Raw genomic sequence first — 16,373 nt, forward strand, 5'->3', positions numbered from 1 at the left:
ACAGTGTTATTATTCTCACTATTTTAAAAAACATTTCTAATTTTCATCTTCATGTTTAATCCAAAATTCACTTAATAGTGTTTTAATAAGCAGTGTGATAGGAAAATAGGAGTATGTTGACACTTACTATAATATTCTGATCCTAAAAAACAGCATTTCTGATTTGAGTTTGATTAGAATATAATTTATGGCAATTTGTGAAAATGTCATTTAATTATTTAGATTCCAAATGTAAGGTCCAAAAGCCCAAAACACTCTGAATCTCCCTAACTCTTTTATTCACCTTTCTCCTTTCAACTAGTCCTTTCTAAGTGTTGTTTTTGAAAATTAAAGAAAGTATAATCCTGGGAGCTATACCCAGAGTGTCGTATCTGAAAAGAAAGCTATGAAACCAACTAGTCCACCTGTTCATTTTATAGATATGGTTATAGAATCAAAGAGGTTAAGAAGTGTACTCTTTACGAATGTCTATAACTTAGTTATAATACCCTATTAAGGGGAGGAAAGTTGATTATTATTTATAGAGCAAACAATGGCACCCCACTCCAGTACTTTTGCCTAGAAAATCCCATGGACAGAGGAGCCTGGTGGGCTGCAGTCCATGGGGTCACGAAGAGTCAGACATGACTGAGCAACTTCACTTTCACTTTTCACTTTCATGCATTGGAGAAGGAAATGGCAACCCACTCCAGTGTTCTTGCCTGGAGAATCCCAGGGACGGGGGATCCTGGTGGGCTGCCGTCTATGGGGTCGCACAGAGTTGGACACGACTGAGGTGACTTAGCAGCAGCAGCATAAAGCAAACCTGAAAAGGTGCTAGCTCCTTCACTACCACCTTTTCTTCATCCCAACTGCATTGGCCTATTATTGCTGCTGGGCTTCCTAAGGCGGCTCAGTGGTAAAATGAACCTGCCTGCCAATGCAGGAGATGCCGGAGACACAGGTTCACTCCCTGGGCCAGGAAGATCCCCTGAAGGAGGAAATGTCAGCTCACTTCAGTATTCTTGACTGGAAAACGCCATGGACAGAGGAGCCTGGCAAGCTAAAGTCCATGGGGTCACAAAGAGGTGGACACAACTGAGCGACTGAGCATGCACACACTATGACTGCCATAAAAAAATATCACAGACCAGGTGGCTTAAACAATAGAATTTATTTTTTCACAATTCTGGAGGCTAGAAGTTCAAGATCAAGATGTCATCAAGGCTGGTTTCTGACCGGATTACAGACAGTGCCCACCTTCTCACTGTGTCCTCACATAGCCTTTTTTCTTTGTGCCGGCAGAAAGAGAAAGAGATCTCTGGTGTATCTTCCTCCCCTGATAAAGACATCAGTCATATTGGATTAGGGCCCCATCCTTCTGACCTCATTTAACCTTAATTACCTTGATAGAGCCTCTACATTCAAATACAGTCACAATGAGAATTGGTGCTTCAACACAGGCATTTTGAGGGGACATAATTTGGTCCATATCACAATACTTCCTGATAATACCATTCCTGTCATACTCACCCTCATTATTATTTAATGCACTAATTCAAGCTCTTTCTTGTATGTTAATGTGATTATAAAAGTCATACAGTGAATGCAAGAAGAAAGGTATGCAGAAAAAGAAAATGCTCTGCTATGAAGTGGGAGAGCAGCTCTCAAACATCATGTAAAGTTATGGGTTTGTGTCTGCACACCTTGATTTTCTCAAAGTATGTAAATATCATTATGAAAGAAATTATTTTGGTTAATAGTACACTTAAGTAGGGGCTTCCCTGGTGACTCAGGTGGTAAAGAATCTACCTGCAATGTGGGAGACACAGGTTCGATCCCTGGGCTGTGAAGATCCCCTGGAGAAGGGAATGGCTACCCATTCCAACATTCTTGCCTGGAGAATCCCATGGACAGAGTAGCCTTGTGGGCTACAGTCCACATAAGCATGGATTTCTGTTAACTTAGAGTAACAAAAACTTTTCTCTTTTTTTTTTCCAGATTATTATGGAAATATTGTGGTAAAAATGGAAAACAATGTAATGTTTTATTTCAAGATTAAAATCAAAGATGCAATAAAGCTACATTTATGGACAAATAGCACAGTAAAATCATTAATTTCTTTTAAACCATCTGGTAATATGTATCTCATATATGTTTTTGAAAATGGCGAAATATATCCAGAGGAATATCCCTTACAACTGGAAGCACAAAGTATAACTTTCAAGACAAAAGAAAAGTGCCCCTATATGGCATTTCATAATGATATTTTTCATTTTTCTTACCTTTTGGACAAGGGACAAAACCTGTCCCTTTGGGCTCAAATAGTCTATCCAGAAAATATTGGTCTATATATTGTTGTAGAATCATATGGCCCCAAAATATTAGAAATAAAAGATCAGATTCACTATGAAATTGCCTTAGGACATTGCAGTAAAACCACGGTAAGTTAATATTTTAAAATTCTTTTATTTTAATAAATGTAAAATTATATTATAATTATATATTATAAATATTTATAATATTTATTATAACATTTTTCAAAAAACAAATTTATCTTCAAGTTTAGCTTTAAAATATTGAGAAATATGTATGTTTTTAATGAATAATGATATGATAACTCATTAACTTCTGAGTGACAATTTTTACTTTCAATATCCAGGGCCTCTTTGCCACTTAAAAGCACATTCCTATATGGCTCTTTTATTGTCAATTGTATTGGTCACTTCCTTTTTAAAAAAAAATAGTATGTGACTGTTTTGTGGAGTTCTATCTGCTATCTATGGCACTGTAACACCACCATAAACATAATGCCTTCGAACAACAAGTTCTGTGAGGCAACAGTTCGGGTTATGAGTAGATGGGCAGTTCAGCTAGTTTCATCTTGGGTTTACTCATGAGGCTGTAGTCATCTGGTGGTTTGCCTGGGACAGGATAATGTAAGACGGCTTCATCTGTGTGTCAAATATTTGGTGCAAGCACTGGCATGTTAGTATAGGAGGCCTCAGCTGGAGCGCTTGGCTCTGTTCCATGTGGCCTCTATCCTCCAGGCTGGACCGGGCTTCTTCACTTGGCAGTCTGAGCACAGTGTTCCAAAATGGTGAAAATGGAAGCCACAAGGCCTTTCAAGGCCAGCATTTGGCTACAGTTGTATTTGCCAAACCAATGCACAAGGCCTGCTCAGATGGGTGCCCCTGCAAATGCCCGTACAAGCAAGGGGCTAGTGGGTGGAAAAGGGCCTTGCCATGGTGGCTCTGCCCTTTGTGCGCCACTCAACAATGGCACTTGGTCCTGTGGTGACCCAGGCTTCTTCCCCCAGACTTTCCAGCTTGTGGAGCTCCTTAACCAGGAGATGTTGCTTCACAGCCAACAGCTGTCCCCTCCCTGGGTCTGCTCTCCAAACCCCACCTTCCAGCACCCAGCCCTGCTCTGTACCAGGAGACACACAGCTCAGGCTGGGGTGTGCAGGGGAGCAGCACAGACCATGAGCACGGTTCTTACTTTGTCCTGCCTTCCACAGACCAGTTGTTGTGTTCCCCTCTGATCACGAAAGGTCCCTTTCTGTCCCAGTGGGTTTCCCTACTGGGAGGGTGCTTCTTTGAGTTGCAAGAACCTCTCCTCACCTTCAGCTCCCCACCAGGGGTGCTGGTCCCTTCCCATTTCCTCTTTTCTTTCTTTCGTCCTACCCAGTTGCATGGGAACCTTTCTTGTCCTTTTAGGTGTCGAAGATCTTCCACTAGTATTCAGCAGGTGCTTTGTGAGAATTCCATTTGTAGATGTATTCTTGATGCACTTGTGAGGAGACGTGAATTCTACCTTCTCCTCTTCTGCCATCTTGACTCCTCCTCCTCTTGGGTTAAATTTATTCCTGTGTACTTTATTCTTTCTGCTGCAACTGTGAATGGAATTATTTTCTTTTTTAAGACTAATTTTTTTATTTTATTTTACTTTTTTGGCTGTGGTGAGTCTTTGTAGCTGCATGTGGGCATTCTCTAGTTGTGATGAGTGGGGGTTACTCTCTTGTACTCTCTGGTTGCTGTGAGTGGGCTTCTCATTGCTGTGGCTTCTCTTGTTGCAGAGCACAGGCTCTAGCAAGTGGGCTTCAGTAGTTGCAGTGCATGGGCTCAGTAGTTGTGGCTCACAGGCTCTAGAATGCAAGTTCAGTAGTTGTGGCTCATGGGCTTTAGTTGTTCCATAGCATGTGGGATCTTCCTGGACCAGGGATCAGACTTCGTGTCCGTGGCACTGCAAGTCCGATTCTTAACCAATGAACCATCAGGGAAGCCCTGAAATTATTTTCTTGATTTGTCTTTCTGACAGATCCTTATTAGTGTATAGAAATGCACCAGATTTTTATATATTGATCATGAATTCTGTACCTATATTGATTTGTCTTTTTGGTGAAGTCTTTAGGATTTCTTTACATATTGATATAATATCAAGTCATCTTCAAGTAGTGACAGTTTTATTTTTTCCTCTTTAATTTGGATGCCTTTTATTTGTTTTTCTTGCCTAATTACTCTAGCTAGAACTTGAATAAAAGTGGTGAGTCTTGGTCCAATCTTAGATGAAAAGCTTTCAGCTTTTTGCCATTGAGTATGATGTTAGTATGGGGTTATCATGTATCGGCTTTATAATGTTGAGGTTTGTTCTCTATAAACACTTTGTTGAGAGTTTTTATCATAAATGGATGGTGAATATTGTCAAATGTTTTTTCTGCATCTATTGAGATAATCATATGATTTTTATCCTTCATTTTTTTAATGTGCTGTATCACATTGACTGATTTGTACATGTTGAACCATCTGTGCATTCCTGGAGTAAATTCTACTTCATCATGATGTATAATCCTTTTAATGTATTGATGAATTTATTTTCCTAAATTTTGTTGAGACTTTCTGCATCTGTGTTCATCAGGAATATTGACCCGTGATATCCTTCTCTGGTGGTATCTTTATCTGGCTTTGGTATCAGAGTAATGCTAGCATTGTAAAATTAGTTCTGAAATGTTCCCTTCTCTATATTTGTGGAAGATTTTGAAAAGGATAGGAATTGATTCTTCTATAAATACTGGTAGAATTTACTAGTGAAGCCATTTTGGTCATGGAGTTTTTTGGGGAGGTTTTTGGTTACTGATTCAATCTTCTCACTAGTAATTTGTCTATTTGGATTTTCTACTTCTTAGTGATTCAGTCTTGTAGGTTATAGGTTTCTAGGAATTTATGCATTTCTTCTAGGTTTCCCAATTTTTTGGCATGTAATTGTTCATAGTAATCTGTTATGATCTTTTTATGTCATAAAAGTATCAGTTGTAATATCTTCTCTTTCATATCTGTTTTTATGTGTTTGAGCCCTCTCTCTTTTTTCTCAGTGAGTCTAACTAAAGGTTTGTCGATATTGTTTATACTTTTAAAAAATCAACTCTTATTTTCATTGATCTTTTCTATTGTCATTTTGGTCTCCACTTATTTCTACTCTGACTTTCATTATTTCTTTCCTTCTACTGACCCTAGGCTTTGTTTATGCTTCTTTTTCTAATTCTTTGAAGTATTAAATTAGATTTTTTTCTAACAATTCTTATTTCTTGATGTAGGCCATTTATCACTATGAGCTTTCCTCTTAGAACTGCTCTGGTGCATCCCATAAATTTTGATATGTTGATATATCAAATATATGCCATGATATGTTGGCTTTCCATTTTCATTTGTCTCAGAAAATTTTATTTCTCCTTTGACCCATTGTTTGTTCAGCAAAATCTGTGAATTTTCCAGTTTTCTTCTTATAATTGATTTCTAGCTTCATATCATGTGGTCAGAAAAGATGCTGGATATGATTTAAATCTTCTTAAATTTATTAGGACTTGTTTTGTGGCCTACTATATAATCTATCCTGGAGAATATTCCAGGATGGAATGTTCTTGATATGTCTGTTAAGTCATTCTGGTATAAGATGTTTTTTAAAGCCAATGTTTCCTTATTGATTTTCCATCTGGACGATCTATCTATTGATTCAAGTTGGGAACTGAAGTTACCTGCTATTATTGTATTGCTATTTCTCATTTTTATGTTTATATTTGCTCTATATATTTAGGTGCTCCTATGTTAGATGCATAAGTATTATATCATTTTGGATTGATCTTTTATCATTATATAATGACCTCCTTTGTCTATATTATAGTCTTTCTTTTAAAGTATGTTTTGTCTGATAATTATGGCTATCCCATTTTTCTTTTTATTTCCATTTGCATAAAATATCTTTTTCTATCTCTTCAATTTCAGTCTGTGTGTATTTTTACATCTGATGTGTGTCTCTTATAAGCAGAATACAGATTTTTTTTTTTTTAAATTCTAAGTTGCTTTGGTCATGTCCGATTCTTTGCATCCCTATGGACCACGGTCCTCCAGGCTCCTCTGTCCATGGGATTCTTCAGGCAAGAATATTGGAGTCGGTTGCAATACCCTCCTCCAGAGGATCTTCCCAACCCCAGGATCAAACCCATGTCTCTTACGTCTCCTGCAGTGGCAGGTGGGTTCTTTACCACGTGCCACCTGGGAAGCCTTCTGCATACAGATGGGTTGTTTCACCCATTTAGCTATTCTATGTCTTTAATTAATTATGGATACATATTACTGCCATTTTGTTAACTGTTCCTAACTTTTTGTAGTCCTTCTGTGTTCCTTTCATCTTTTCTGATCTCCTCCTTTCTGGTTTAACAACTTTTTTAGTGGTTTGCTTTAATTCATGTCTCTCTATCTTTTGTGTATCTCATTTAAGTTTTTGCTTTGTGGTTACTATGTGGCTTACATACAAAAACATATTTATAATAGTCTATTTTAAGTTGATACAACTTACATTTCATCATAGTCTAAAGCTCTACATTTTTACACCCCTTCCTGTGTTTTACATTTTGATGTCACAAGTTACATCTTTTTCTCTTGTGTATCTATGAACAATTATAGCTATTTTTACTACTTTTGTCTTTAACTTTCATATAGCTTTATATATGATTAATTACCACATTCACATATTAGACTGTTCTGAATTTTACTATATATTTACCTTTGCCAGCTGGGTTTATACTTTTATATTTCCTGCTACTAATAGTACCCTTTCATTTCAACTTAAGAAGTCTCTTTAACATTTAAGTAAATTTTAGTGATGATGAATTCCTTTGGATTTTGCTTGTCTGAAAAACTATATCTCCTTCAGTTCTGAAAGGCAGTTTTTTACTTTAAGCATTTTGAATATATCATACCACTCTCTTCCATCCTGCAAAGTTATTACTGAAAAATCTACTGGTCTTATGGGGGTTCCCTTGTATACAACAAGATGCTTTTTAAACTTTCTCCTTGTCTTTAACTTTGATATTTAATTATGATGTGTCTTGGTATGGGTCTTTTGGAATTTATCTTATTTGGAATTCTCTGGACTTTTTGGATCTGGGTGTCTGTTTCCTCTCCCAAGTTAAGAAAGTTTTTTTCAGTCATTATTTCTTCAAACAGTTTTTAAGCCCCTTTCTCCCTCGCTTCTCCTTCTGGGACCCCTGTAATGCAAATGTTGGTCCACCTAATGTTCCATAAGTCCTTTAAGCTATCTTCACTTTGCTTTTTCCTGCTCTGATTTGGTGAGTTCTACTGCCATCTTTGAGTTCACTCATCCTTTCTTCCACTTCATCTATTCTGCTGTTGAACTCTTCTATTGTATGTATCAGTTTAGTTAATGTATTCTTCAGCTCTGTGACTTCTATTTGATACATTCTTATATTTTCAGTCTCTTTGTTGAAATTCTCACTTTGTTCATCCATTCTTCTTCTGAGCTCAGTGACCATTATTATGACTGTTATTTTGAACTCTATCAGATAAATTACTTATTACTATTTTATTAAGGCTTTCTTAGGTGATGTTATCTTTTTCTTTCATTTAGAAATATTTCTGCTTCTTCATTTTCCTGTACTCTCTGTGTTAGTTCCTAAGCAGTAAATAAAACAGCTACTTCTTCCAGTCTAGAAGGAGGTGAACCTTACTATTCAACTCTGCTCGAGCTCTTGGTTGTCTCTCAAGCTTTTGTGATTGTCCAAGCCACTTACTTTATTCTTAGTGGCTCTCAGTATTTTAGGGTGTGCTAAGAACTGTCAGTCTTTCAAGGGGGTTGGGGAGAGTATCTCAGTACCCAAATGCAAGTTGATTCGAAGTCAGACACTCAGGGGACAGATTTTAAACTGTGCAAATATACTGCTTTCAGGGAGTTGGCATTTCCATCTGCTACTTAAGCACTGAGTCTCAGGCTAATAGCCAGTTGACAAATGTTTCTTTGTTTGCTGCCATCCCATCAAACCTGTAAGAACAAGCTCTGCTGGCCAACAGAGCCAGACTATTGAGGGATGTGTTCTCTGTTCTCTGAGTGGCCAACACAAAAGCTGGGGCACCAGATGTGTTAATAGCTACTTTCTCTGAGATACTGACAACCCGGAGTGGGGCAAAAGGAGAGTGCAATACTGGTGCGCCTGTCAGCCTCACCAGTCTCTGGAGAGAATTGTAGTCAGTACCTACATGTTTAATTAGAAGCCTGCCCCATAAGCCACATCTATGGAAATAAGCTAATAAGCCTCTTTCACAGAAGGACTTGGGATGCATTTTAGTTGACTGTCTCTGCGCTGTTCCCTGGAAGGAACAGTCAGTTAAGAACTGTAATGTTTCCGCATACCGTGAAATAATAGAATCCCTTTCCCATTTAGCAAAGAACTTAATACCGTGTTCAAGGCCACGGACACAATGAAATCAATCCCAGGATTCCATCGTTGTGGGTTGGTTTCTTGACACTACTCCTGTATCCGAAAGCCTCTAGCCAAGAAAACAGAAACAAAACAATTGTCTTAGTAAAGGTGATTTAATATAAAGAATTAGTAGAACTTGGTATATGAGAGAAATGAAAAGAAAAAAAGGAACTGAGATTTTACTGAGCTAGTAACTACAAGAAGTGAGATGCCACACCAGGTTAGCAGTACCTCTCTTTCAAGGTGTGGGTTCAAGGTCTGTGGAACCCCTAACCTGACTTACTAGTTTGTAACAACCCAAATTTCTTCCCTCTGTTCCCTCCATTCCAGTCCTAGAGGTGAATAGCCATTTCTTGTAGTTACTAGCTTTTAAGATTTTATTCTCTGCTTCCTGCACTTTTACCATGATGTGTCTAAATGTATGTTTCTTTATTTTTATCCTGTTGGGATTTACTGGGCCTCTTGAATCTCTCAGTCATTGTCTTCAGCAGGTATTTTGTCAAACACTATCTGTGCCTTTTTATCTTTTCTTTTTCTGTTAACATTGATTAAAAATAGGTTAAATTTTCTCAATCTATCCCTTTTGAGTTAACTTTCTTCTTTATTTTCATTCATTTCTGTCTCTGGCATACATTCTTATAATTTTTCTGATCTATCTTCCACCTCACTATTCCCCTTTTTGTCATGCCTAATCTAATGCCAAAATTATATACTATGTGTTTGATTGTTGTATTTTTAATTTTTAGAAGTTTTACTTGTTCTTTTTAAAAGCACACTTAATACATTTTTTAGTTTCTTTCATACTGTAGATATTTTCCAGCTCTGGTCATTTATTTCCATAAGACTAGTAAACATATCTTTTATAATAATTTGCATCTATTAGTTTCATATCTGAAGTATGAGCATGTGTATTTCATCTGTTTCTTCTCTCCATCATTGTTTATTCTGGTTATTACTCACACATGCCTTATTTGGGGGCGGGGGTTAGTTATTTTTGACTGTGGGCTATTCATTATACTTGAAAAAGTATTTGTAAGAATTCTCTGAAGTCTAGGAAGAATATGCTTTGATCTTGAGATGATCTGTGTTTGCCAGTGTCGCATATCTAAGGTACCACTGCTCTGAGACTTCTTCAAGTCCTCTGGATCATCAAGCAAACAATTCTAGGATATAAAGCCATACAAGTACCTGCTCATAGCCACAAATTATTAGGACAATTATTTTTTCTTGCTTTTTCTGATCGCTCAGTGACTGAAGTCACTGGATGGTTAAAGAGAAGGCAAATTTAATCTTAATTTATCCTTACCCAGAGAGTGTAGTCTTCTGATAACACAGGTTAATATAGAGTATCCAGTTTGATTCTCTGTCTTGAATTATCTCTGTTCTAACTAAGTTGACAAATAACTTTAGGAGAAAGTAGATTATGGGCTCTGGTGTTCTGCTTTACTCCTAGATTCTTAAGTCCCTCTTTTCAAGTATTTGGACTGACAATTCCTTACTTTTTTGTCAGTTACTTGATGCTTTTATGATAACTTTTTAAAAGGGCAATGATTTTATGGTTTTTGATTTGTCTCTTTTTAGGGGAATTTGTCTGTATAACCTAGCCCACCACTAGTAGAAATGAAAGTTTCCTAATTATTCTTTAATCATTTATAATGAAGTCATTTTTAAATAGATGATCACATTCACAAAGTGTATTTTTAAATAGTTCCATTGTGTGTATATTTTCAGTGTTTATAATTCAAAATAACATACATATATGTTGGTTGAGTTACAGACCCAATTTAAAGCATCATTTAAATGACAACTAGTAAGTAAAGTTTGGAGAATATGCTTCCATTTCACAAAAGATAACAGTAAACTTTTTAAATCTAATTATATCCAAGAAAATCTTGTAAAATAATTTTTATGATTATATATGAAGAAAAATGTGGCATACAAAAGAATACAGGTGCAAATTTGAAAATTAGTTCCTTTCTTTGAACATGAAACTAGATTTTTTTTCTCTTTTTTTGCTCTGTATTTTTTTAAGTTTTTATTGGCGTACATCTAGTTAACAATGTTGTGATAGTTTCAGGTGGACAGCAAAGGGACTCAGCCACACATATACATGCATCCATTCTCCCCCAAACTCCCCTCCCATCCAGGCTGCCACATAACACTGAGCTGAGTTCCCTGTGCTGTATACAGTAGGTCCCTGTTGGTTATCCATTTTATATATAGCATGTACATGTCCATCCCAAACTCCCTAGTAATCCATTTTCCCTATTCTTCCCCTCTGGCAACCATAGATTCATTCTCTAAGTCTGTGAGTCTCTTTCTGTTTTGTAAAGTTCATTTATGTCATTTCTTTTTAGATTCTGCATATAAGGGATGTCATATGATATTTTTCCTCCTCTGTCAGATTTACTTCACTAAGCATGACAATCTCTACGTCCATCCGTGTTGCTGCAAATGCATTATTTTATTCTTCTCAATGGCTGAGTAATATTCCATTGCATATATGTACCACATCTTCTTTATCTATTCCTCTGTTGATGGAAATTTAAGCTGCGTCCGTGTCTTGACTATTGTAAATAGCACTGCAATGACCATTAGAATGCATGTATTCTTTCAGACTATGTTTTTCTCCAGATATATGCCCAGGAGTAGGATTGCAGGGTCATATGGTAGCTCTATTTTTAATTTTTTAAGGAACCTTCACACTGTTCTCCACAGTGGCTATACCAATTTACATTCCTACCAACAATGAGGGTTCTCTTCTCTCTACACCTTCTCCAGCATTTATTGTGGATTTTTTGATGAGAGCCACTTTGACTGGTGTGAGGCGATATCTCATTGAAGTGATTTATTTTTAGTGTGATTACTTTCATAGCGTCAACTTTATCATAAAAGATTGCATATTTTATGTCATTCAACTTAGTATCCAGCATACAAGTAAATAAACTTTGTTTAAGAAATAAGATTTTTCACTAAGGTTTTTTCAATATTTATTTACTTGGCTGCACCAGGTCTTAGTTGCAGCATACGGGATCTACTAGCTGCAGGGATCAAACCCAGGCCCCTGCATTAGGAGTGCGAGGTCTTAGCCACTGGACCACCAAGAAGTCCCTCACTAAGACTGTTTTACAGACACAAAGTCTGTCATCACAACAGATTAGCCAAAACCAAACTGACGTCTCTGAAGATATATATATAGATAGGTAGATATATGACAATGAACTATCAGAAAGTAATTTAAGGATGTAGAAATTATAGCTTCCATACTTCAAAAATGTGAAATTTATAATTTTCTGCCTTTGTTATCATATATGTTCTGTAAGTGGCTTTACCCTGAGATGATAGCAACCATATAGGATACTGAAAACTGAGATGAAACATGGTTCAGAGGGAAGAAAATATGCAAAAGGCAAACGGACATTTTTAAAAATTACTCAAAAACAACAGAGGAAAGATCAAGCAAATAACTCCCCATAGTCTCAAAAACTATAGACAATATGATATCTGTAATCATTTAAAAACCTCAAAGAAGAATTTAAAAGGTCCAGAGACAGGTTATTAGAAAACAGAAGAAAGTGAAAGCTTGCTATGCTGATATAAATGAAAAATAAAAATAAGAACATTCCAACAACAAAAGTTAAATGAGAGAGAAACAATGTAAATAAAAGAGCTATAATAATATAAAAAGTACAGTAAGGGAATATAACAAGGAAAATTGAATATCTACATAATTGGAGTTTCTGAGATAGACAACAAATTATAAAAATGCTAAATATTTTTTTTTTACCTAGATAAAGATTTAAATCTGTCTTGAAAGTATCCATTGTCCCCATTCCCAATTTTCCTGCTTTACATAAACTTTTTAATTTTCTTTTTCAGACAATAACATTTTCTCAGAATATAAATTATGAGGCAGTGGATGATTATTTCAAGTTGCAGTAAGTATGGCTTTTAAAAGAGTCTACCCAATATTAAATATGCTATTCAGGTTATAGATTTGTACATATTGTTTTATTTAAATGGTCTCATATCCTTTTAAATGTCCAGATTTCAAATTCTTTTAGATATCTCAAAAGATGCAAGATTAGTATTCTATAGAAAAAATGTAATATACTCCTTGAGTTTAATGGAAACATAACCCATCTGAAGGTGCTATTCATCCAACTGAAGGTACAAAAAAAACCAGGCAATTTCTTAGTTCAATATTTTTGAGCATCTTTTATCATTCATTCCCATCCCAAAGTCTTTATATACTATGCTTAAGCAAAAACTTGAACTCTAATGGGATTCTGCAGGCAAGAGTACTGGAGTGGGTTGCCATTTTCCTTCTCCAGGGGATCTTCCCAAGCCAGGGATTGAACCCGGGTCTCCCGTATTCCAGGCAGACGCTTTAACCTCTGAGCCACCAGGGAAGCCCATTAACTGTGACTAGAATCAGATAAATTTCTGAATCTTGGAATAAGGTCGCACCGTTAAACACTTAATTCCTGGAGGAAGGCAACCAACATGGTATTGTATTTTAAGGCGTTAGGTTATCATTATGTCCTGACAATATATTTTCTGGAAAAGTGGCATTGTTCTAGGAAAAAGTCAGTTTTTCTCTAGTTTGCAGCTACTCCACCTGAGTTTGCATGCCTGCTCCATGCCAGGCACTCTAAGTGTTCAGAACACATGGTAAACAAGAAATATGGAGTTACTGCTGTCATGAGATATATCTCCAGTGGGGGAAGACAAGCAGCCAGTAATCAAATAAATAAACAAGATGGCCCCAAACAATTGTAAGTGCTATTAAGAAAATAAAGCAGAAAGACGCAGTAGAGTATCACCAGGAAGTATAGGAAGGAAAAGCCACTTTAAACACAGTAGTCAAGAGAGGCTCAAAACACCCCTTTCCCTCTAACTCATCAACTTTTCTCTTGAGTTCCTTTGAGTATTTTTGGTTTTGTCGATATTTATTCAGAATTCTGTTGCTGTACAATACACATCAAATTGTCCAGGATTGTTGTTGTTTAGTCGCTAAGTGATGTCAGACTCTTTTACGACCTCATGGACTGTAGCTCGCCAGGCTCCTCTATCCACAGGATTCCCCAGGCAAGAATACTGGAGTGGGTTGCCACTTCCTTCTCCAGGGGATCTTCCTAACCTAGGAATCGAACCTACATCTCCAGCATTGGCTGGCAGATTCTTTACCACTGAGCCACCGGGGAGGTTACTTTGGGTATTTTTGTTTTTGTGGATATTTACTCAGAATTCTGTTGCTTCACAATACACATCAAATTGTCCAGGATACTTTAGGTCAGTCCAAGACTTGAGAAAAAGAAAATACCAAAAACTTTGAAATCGGTGGGAAAAAATCTACCTATAAGTAAAATTATGTAGAAAATTGAAGATGTAATATTTACTTTAGTGTCCTTTACAGATCTATACTATATTACTGAATAGACCAAATCCAATATTCCATCAAATTGGGAGAGAAAGTCGTAACTGGCATAATTGTAAGATGCTTCCTGATTTCAAAGGTGTTAGAGATAAAAATGTATCATAGAGTTGATGAAATATTGTATCAGTTCAGTTCAGAAACCTGTAGAGGCTAGAGAAGGAATCTATGCAATGGCTTGTTATTGTTGTTTAGTCACTCAGTCATGTCTGATTCTTACAACCCCATGGACTGTAGCCCACGAGGCTCCTCTGTCTATGGGATTTCCCAGGCAACAATATTGGAGATAGATCTTCATACCCAGGGATCGAACCCACGTCTCCTGAGTCTCTTGCATTGGCAGGCAGATTCTTTACCACTGAGCCACCAGGGAAGCTATAGCTGTGAAATACCATCAGGAAGCAGGCTGTGAAGTACCATCAGGAAGCAAGCAACAATGTTAGCAGCAAAGTCCCATCCTCAGGAGACTAAGGGTGTTAATGAAACAGAAGGGCTGAAATGCTGATAGAAGTTCATTTTTATTTCCCACTGTGCTGGCCTATGCTGGCCAAAATATGGGATACGATGAAATGGGAATGACTTTAGGACAGGACCACAATGCACCTTAGCAGAAGCAGCAGGCGGTCACCAGCACCACTAGGCCTCTAGGATTCCTCAGTGGGGGGTTCAAGCACATCTTGAAAACGGGACTTTCATCTGTTCTACACAAAGCAGACTCGTGGCTCCCTCCCTTATGATTCTACAGTCATTTGTATGTGTTGTTTCTCCTAGATATGAGAACACAGGTCTTCTGCTTGTCCACGTGAGACCCAGTGAACTTGCAAAAACATGTCCAATATCCCAAAAGGCAAGTAACAGAGTAGAAGATCAAAAAATTTTCTGCAATAAGACACAGGTGGTAAACTAAATAAAACACATTAACTCCATTCAATACCACTCCCCCTAACACATAGCAACATTCTGTAATATTTCACTGTAGAGACAACATTATTTTACTTTGGAAAGAGAAGATTAGATTACTTACTGCCTTCCATGAATTTACCTCAGAATATAAACATGTGTAAAGATGTAAAATTAATCTTAAAATGCATTTATATATTTATATAAATAAAACTGTGTAGAGGAAAACTGAAATTAATGAGAACAGCCAAATTTGGATATGGTTTGTCAGAGAAGACTGCTAGTCATGTCCATATCAACGCTGCATTTATTTATCCTAAAAAATGGACCATTTCTTCGTTTAAAAAGTTTTATTGCATGCCTACCATGTTTCTGTGTTTCAGCCTGTGTGCCAAGTAATGGGAATTACCAAGATGGAAAGAGTCCTTTCTGAAGGGGAAAACATAAACTAGTATAAGGGAAGGTGAAATACACAGTTATCAAATAGCCCAGAGGAAAGAGTGAGGAATTTCATTTGGGAGGGGAAAAGTGGAAAGAAGATACATGAAATGACTGTTGAAGGGTAAGTAGAAGTTGAGCAGGAAGATGCAAAGGGAATTCAGGGAAGCTGCTGCTGCTGCTAAGTCGCTTCAGTCGTGTCCGACTCTGTGAGACCCCATAGACGGCAGCCCACCAGGCTCCCCCGTCCCTGGGATTCTCCAGGCAAGAACACTGGAGTGGGTTGCCATTTCCTTCTCCAATGCATGAAAGTGAAAAGTGAAAGGGAAGTCACTCAGTCGTGTCCGACCCTCAGTGACCCCATGGACTGCAGCCTTTCAGGCTCCTCCATCCATGGGATTTTCCAGGCAAGAGTACTGGAGTAGAGTGCCATTGCCTTTTCCGATTCAAGGAAGAGGCATACACAAAAGCACAGCAATGTTATGTTGCAGTGGGGTGTTCAGATAACCACCCACTACCACATCCTTTGAGTGTTTGTTCCCCACTGAGGGATGACTCCTCTCTTTATTCTTTCTCATTCCAACTAATAATCAATAAACATATATTGAGCACCCACTACATACCAGGCAGAGCACAATGGGGCATACTCACATGAAGAATTCAAAGTTAAGTGAGACATAGGCCCTGCTCTTCAGGACCTCGGCACCAAGAGCCTGTTCCTATCAGGGCAAGACTCCATGAATTTAGAGGGAGACTTGAACTAAGGCAGATGGGATCCACCCTTGAGCACAGCTGAAACACATTGCTTCCCCAGGAAATGCATACTGACCATTTCCCCTGTTTACC

At 37.4% G+C, this 16,373-nt stretch overlaps 1 protein-coding gene across 1 annotated transcript in view; it reads left to right on the forward strand.

Moving 5' to 3' along the window:
• Positions 1-16,373, forward strand: part of CATSPERE (catsper channel auxiliary subunit epsilon) — a 160,672-nt gene that overhangs the window by 99,675 nt on the left and 44,624 nt on the right. The window contains exons 11-13 of the mRNA XM_025286013.3: positions 1,981-2,423; positions 12,632-12,690; positions 14,961-15,036. Of these exons, the coding sequence (XP_025141798.2) occupies positions 1,981-2,423; positions 12,632-12,690; positions 14,961-15,036 (578 nt within the window). The remainder of the gene's footprint in view (positions 1-1,980; positions 2,424-12,631; positions 12,691-14,960; positions 15,037-16,373) is intronic.

This window comes from Bubalus bubalis, chromosome 5 (genome assembly GCF_019923935.1).
Source record: "Bubalus bubalis isolate 160015118507 breed Murrah chromosome 5, NDDB_SH_1, whole genome shotgun sequence".
Lineage (NCBI taxonomy): Eukaryota > Metazoa > Chordata > Mammalia > Artiodactyla > Bovidae > Bubalus > Bubalus bubalis.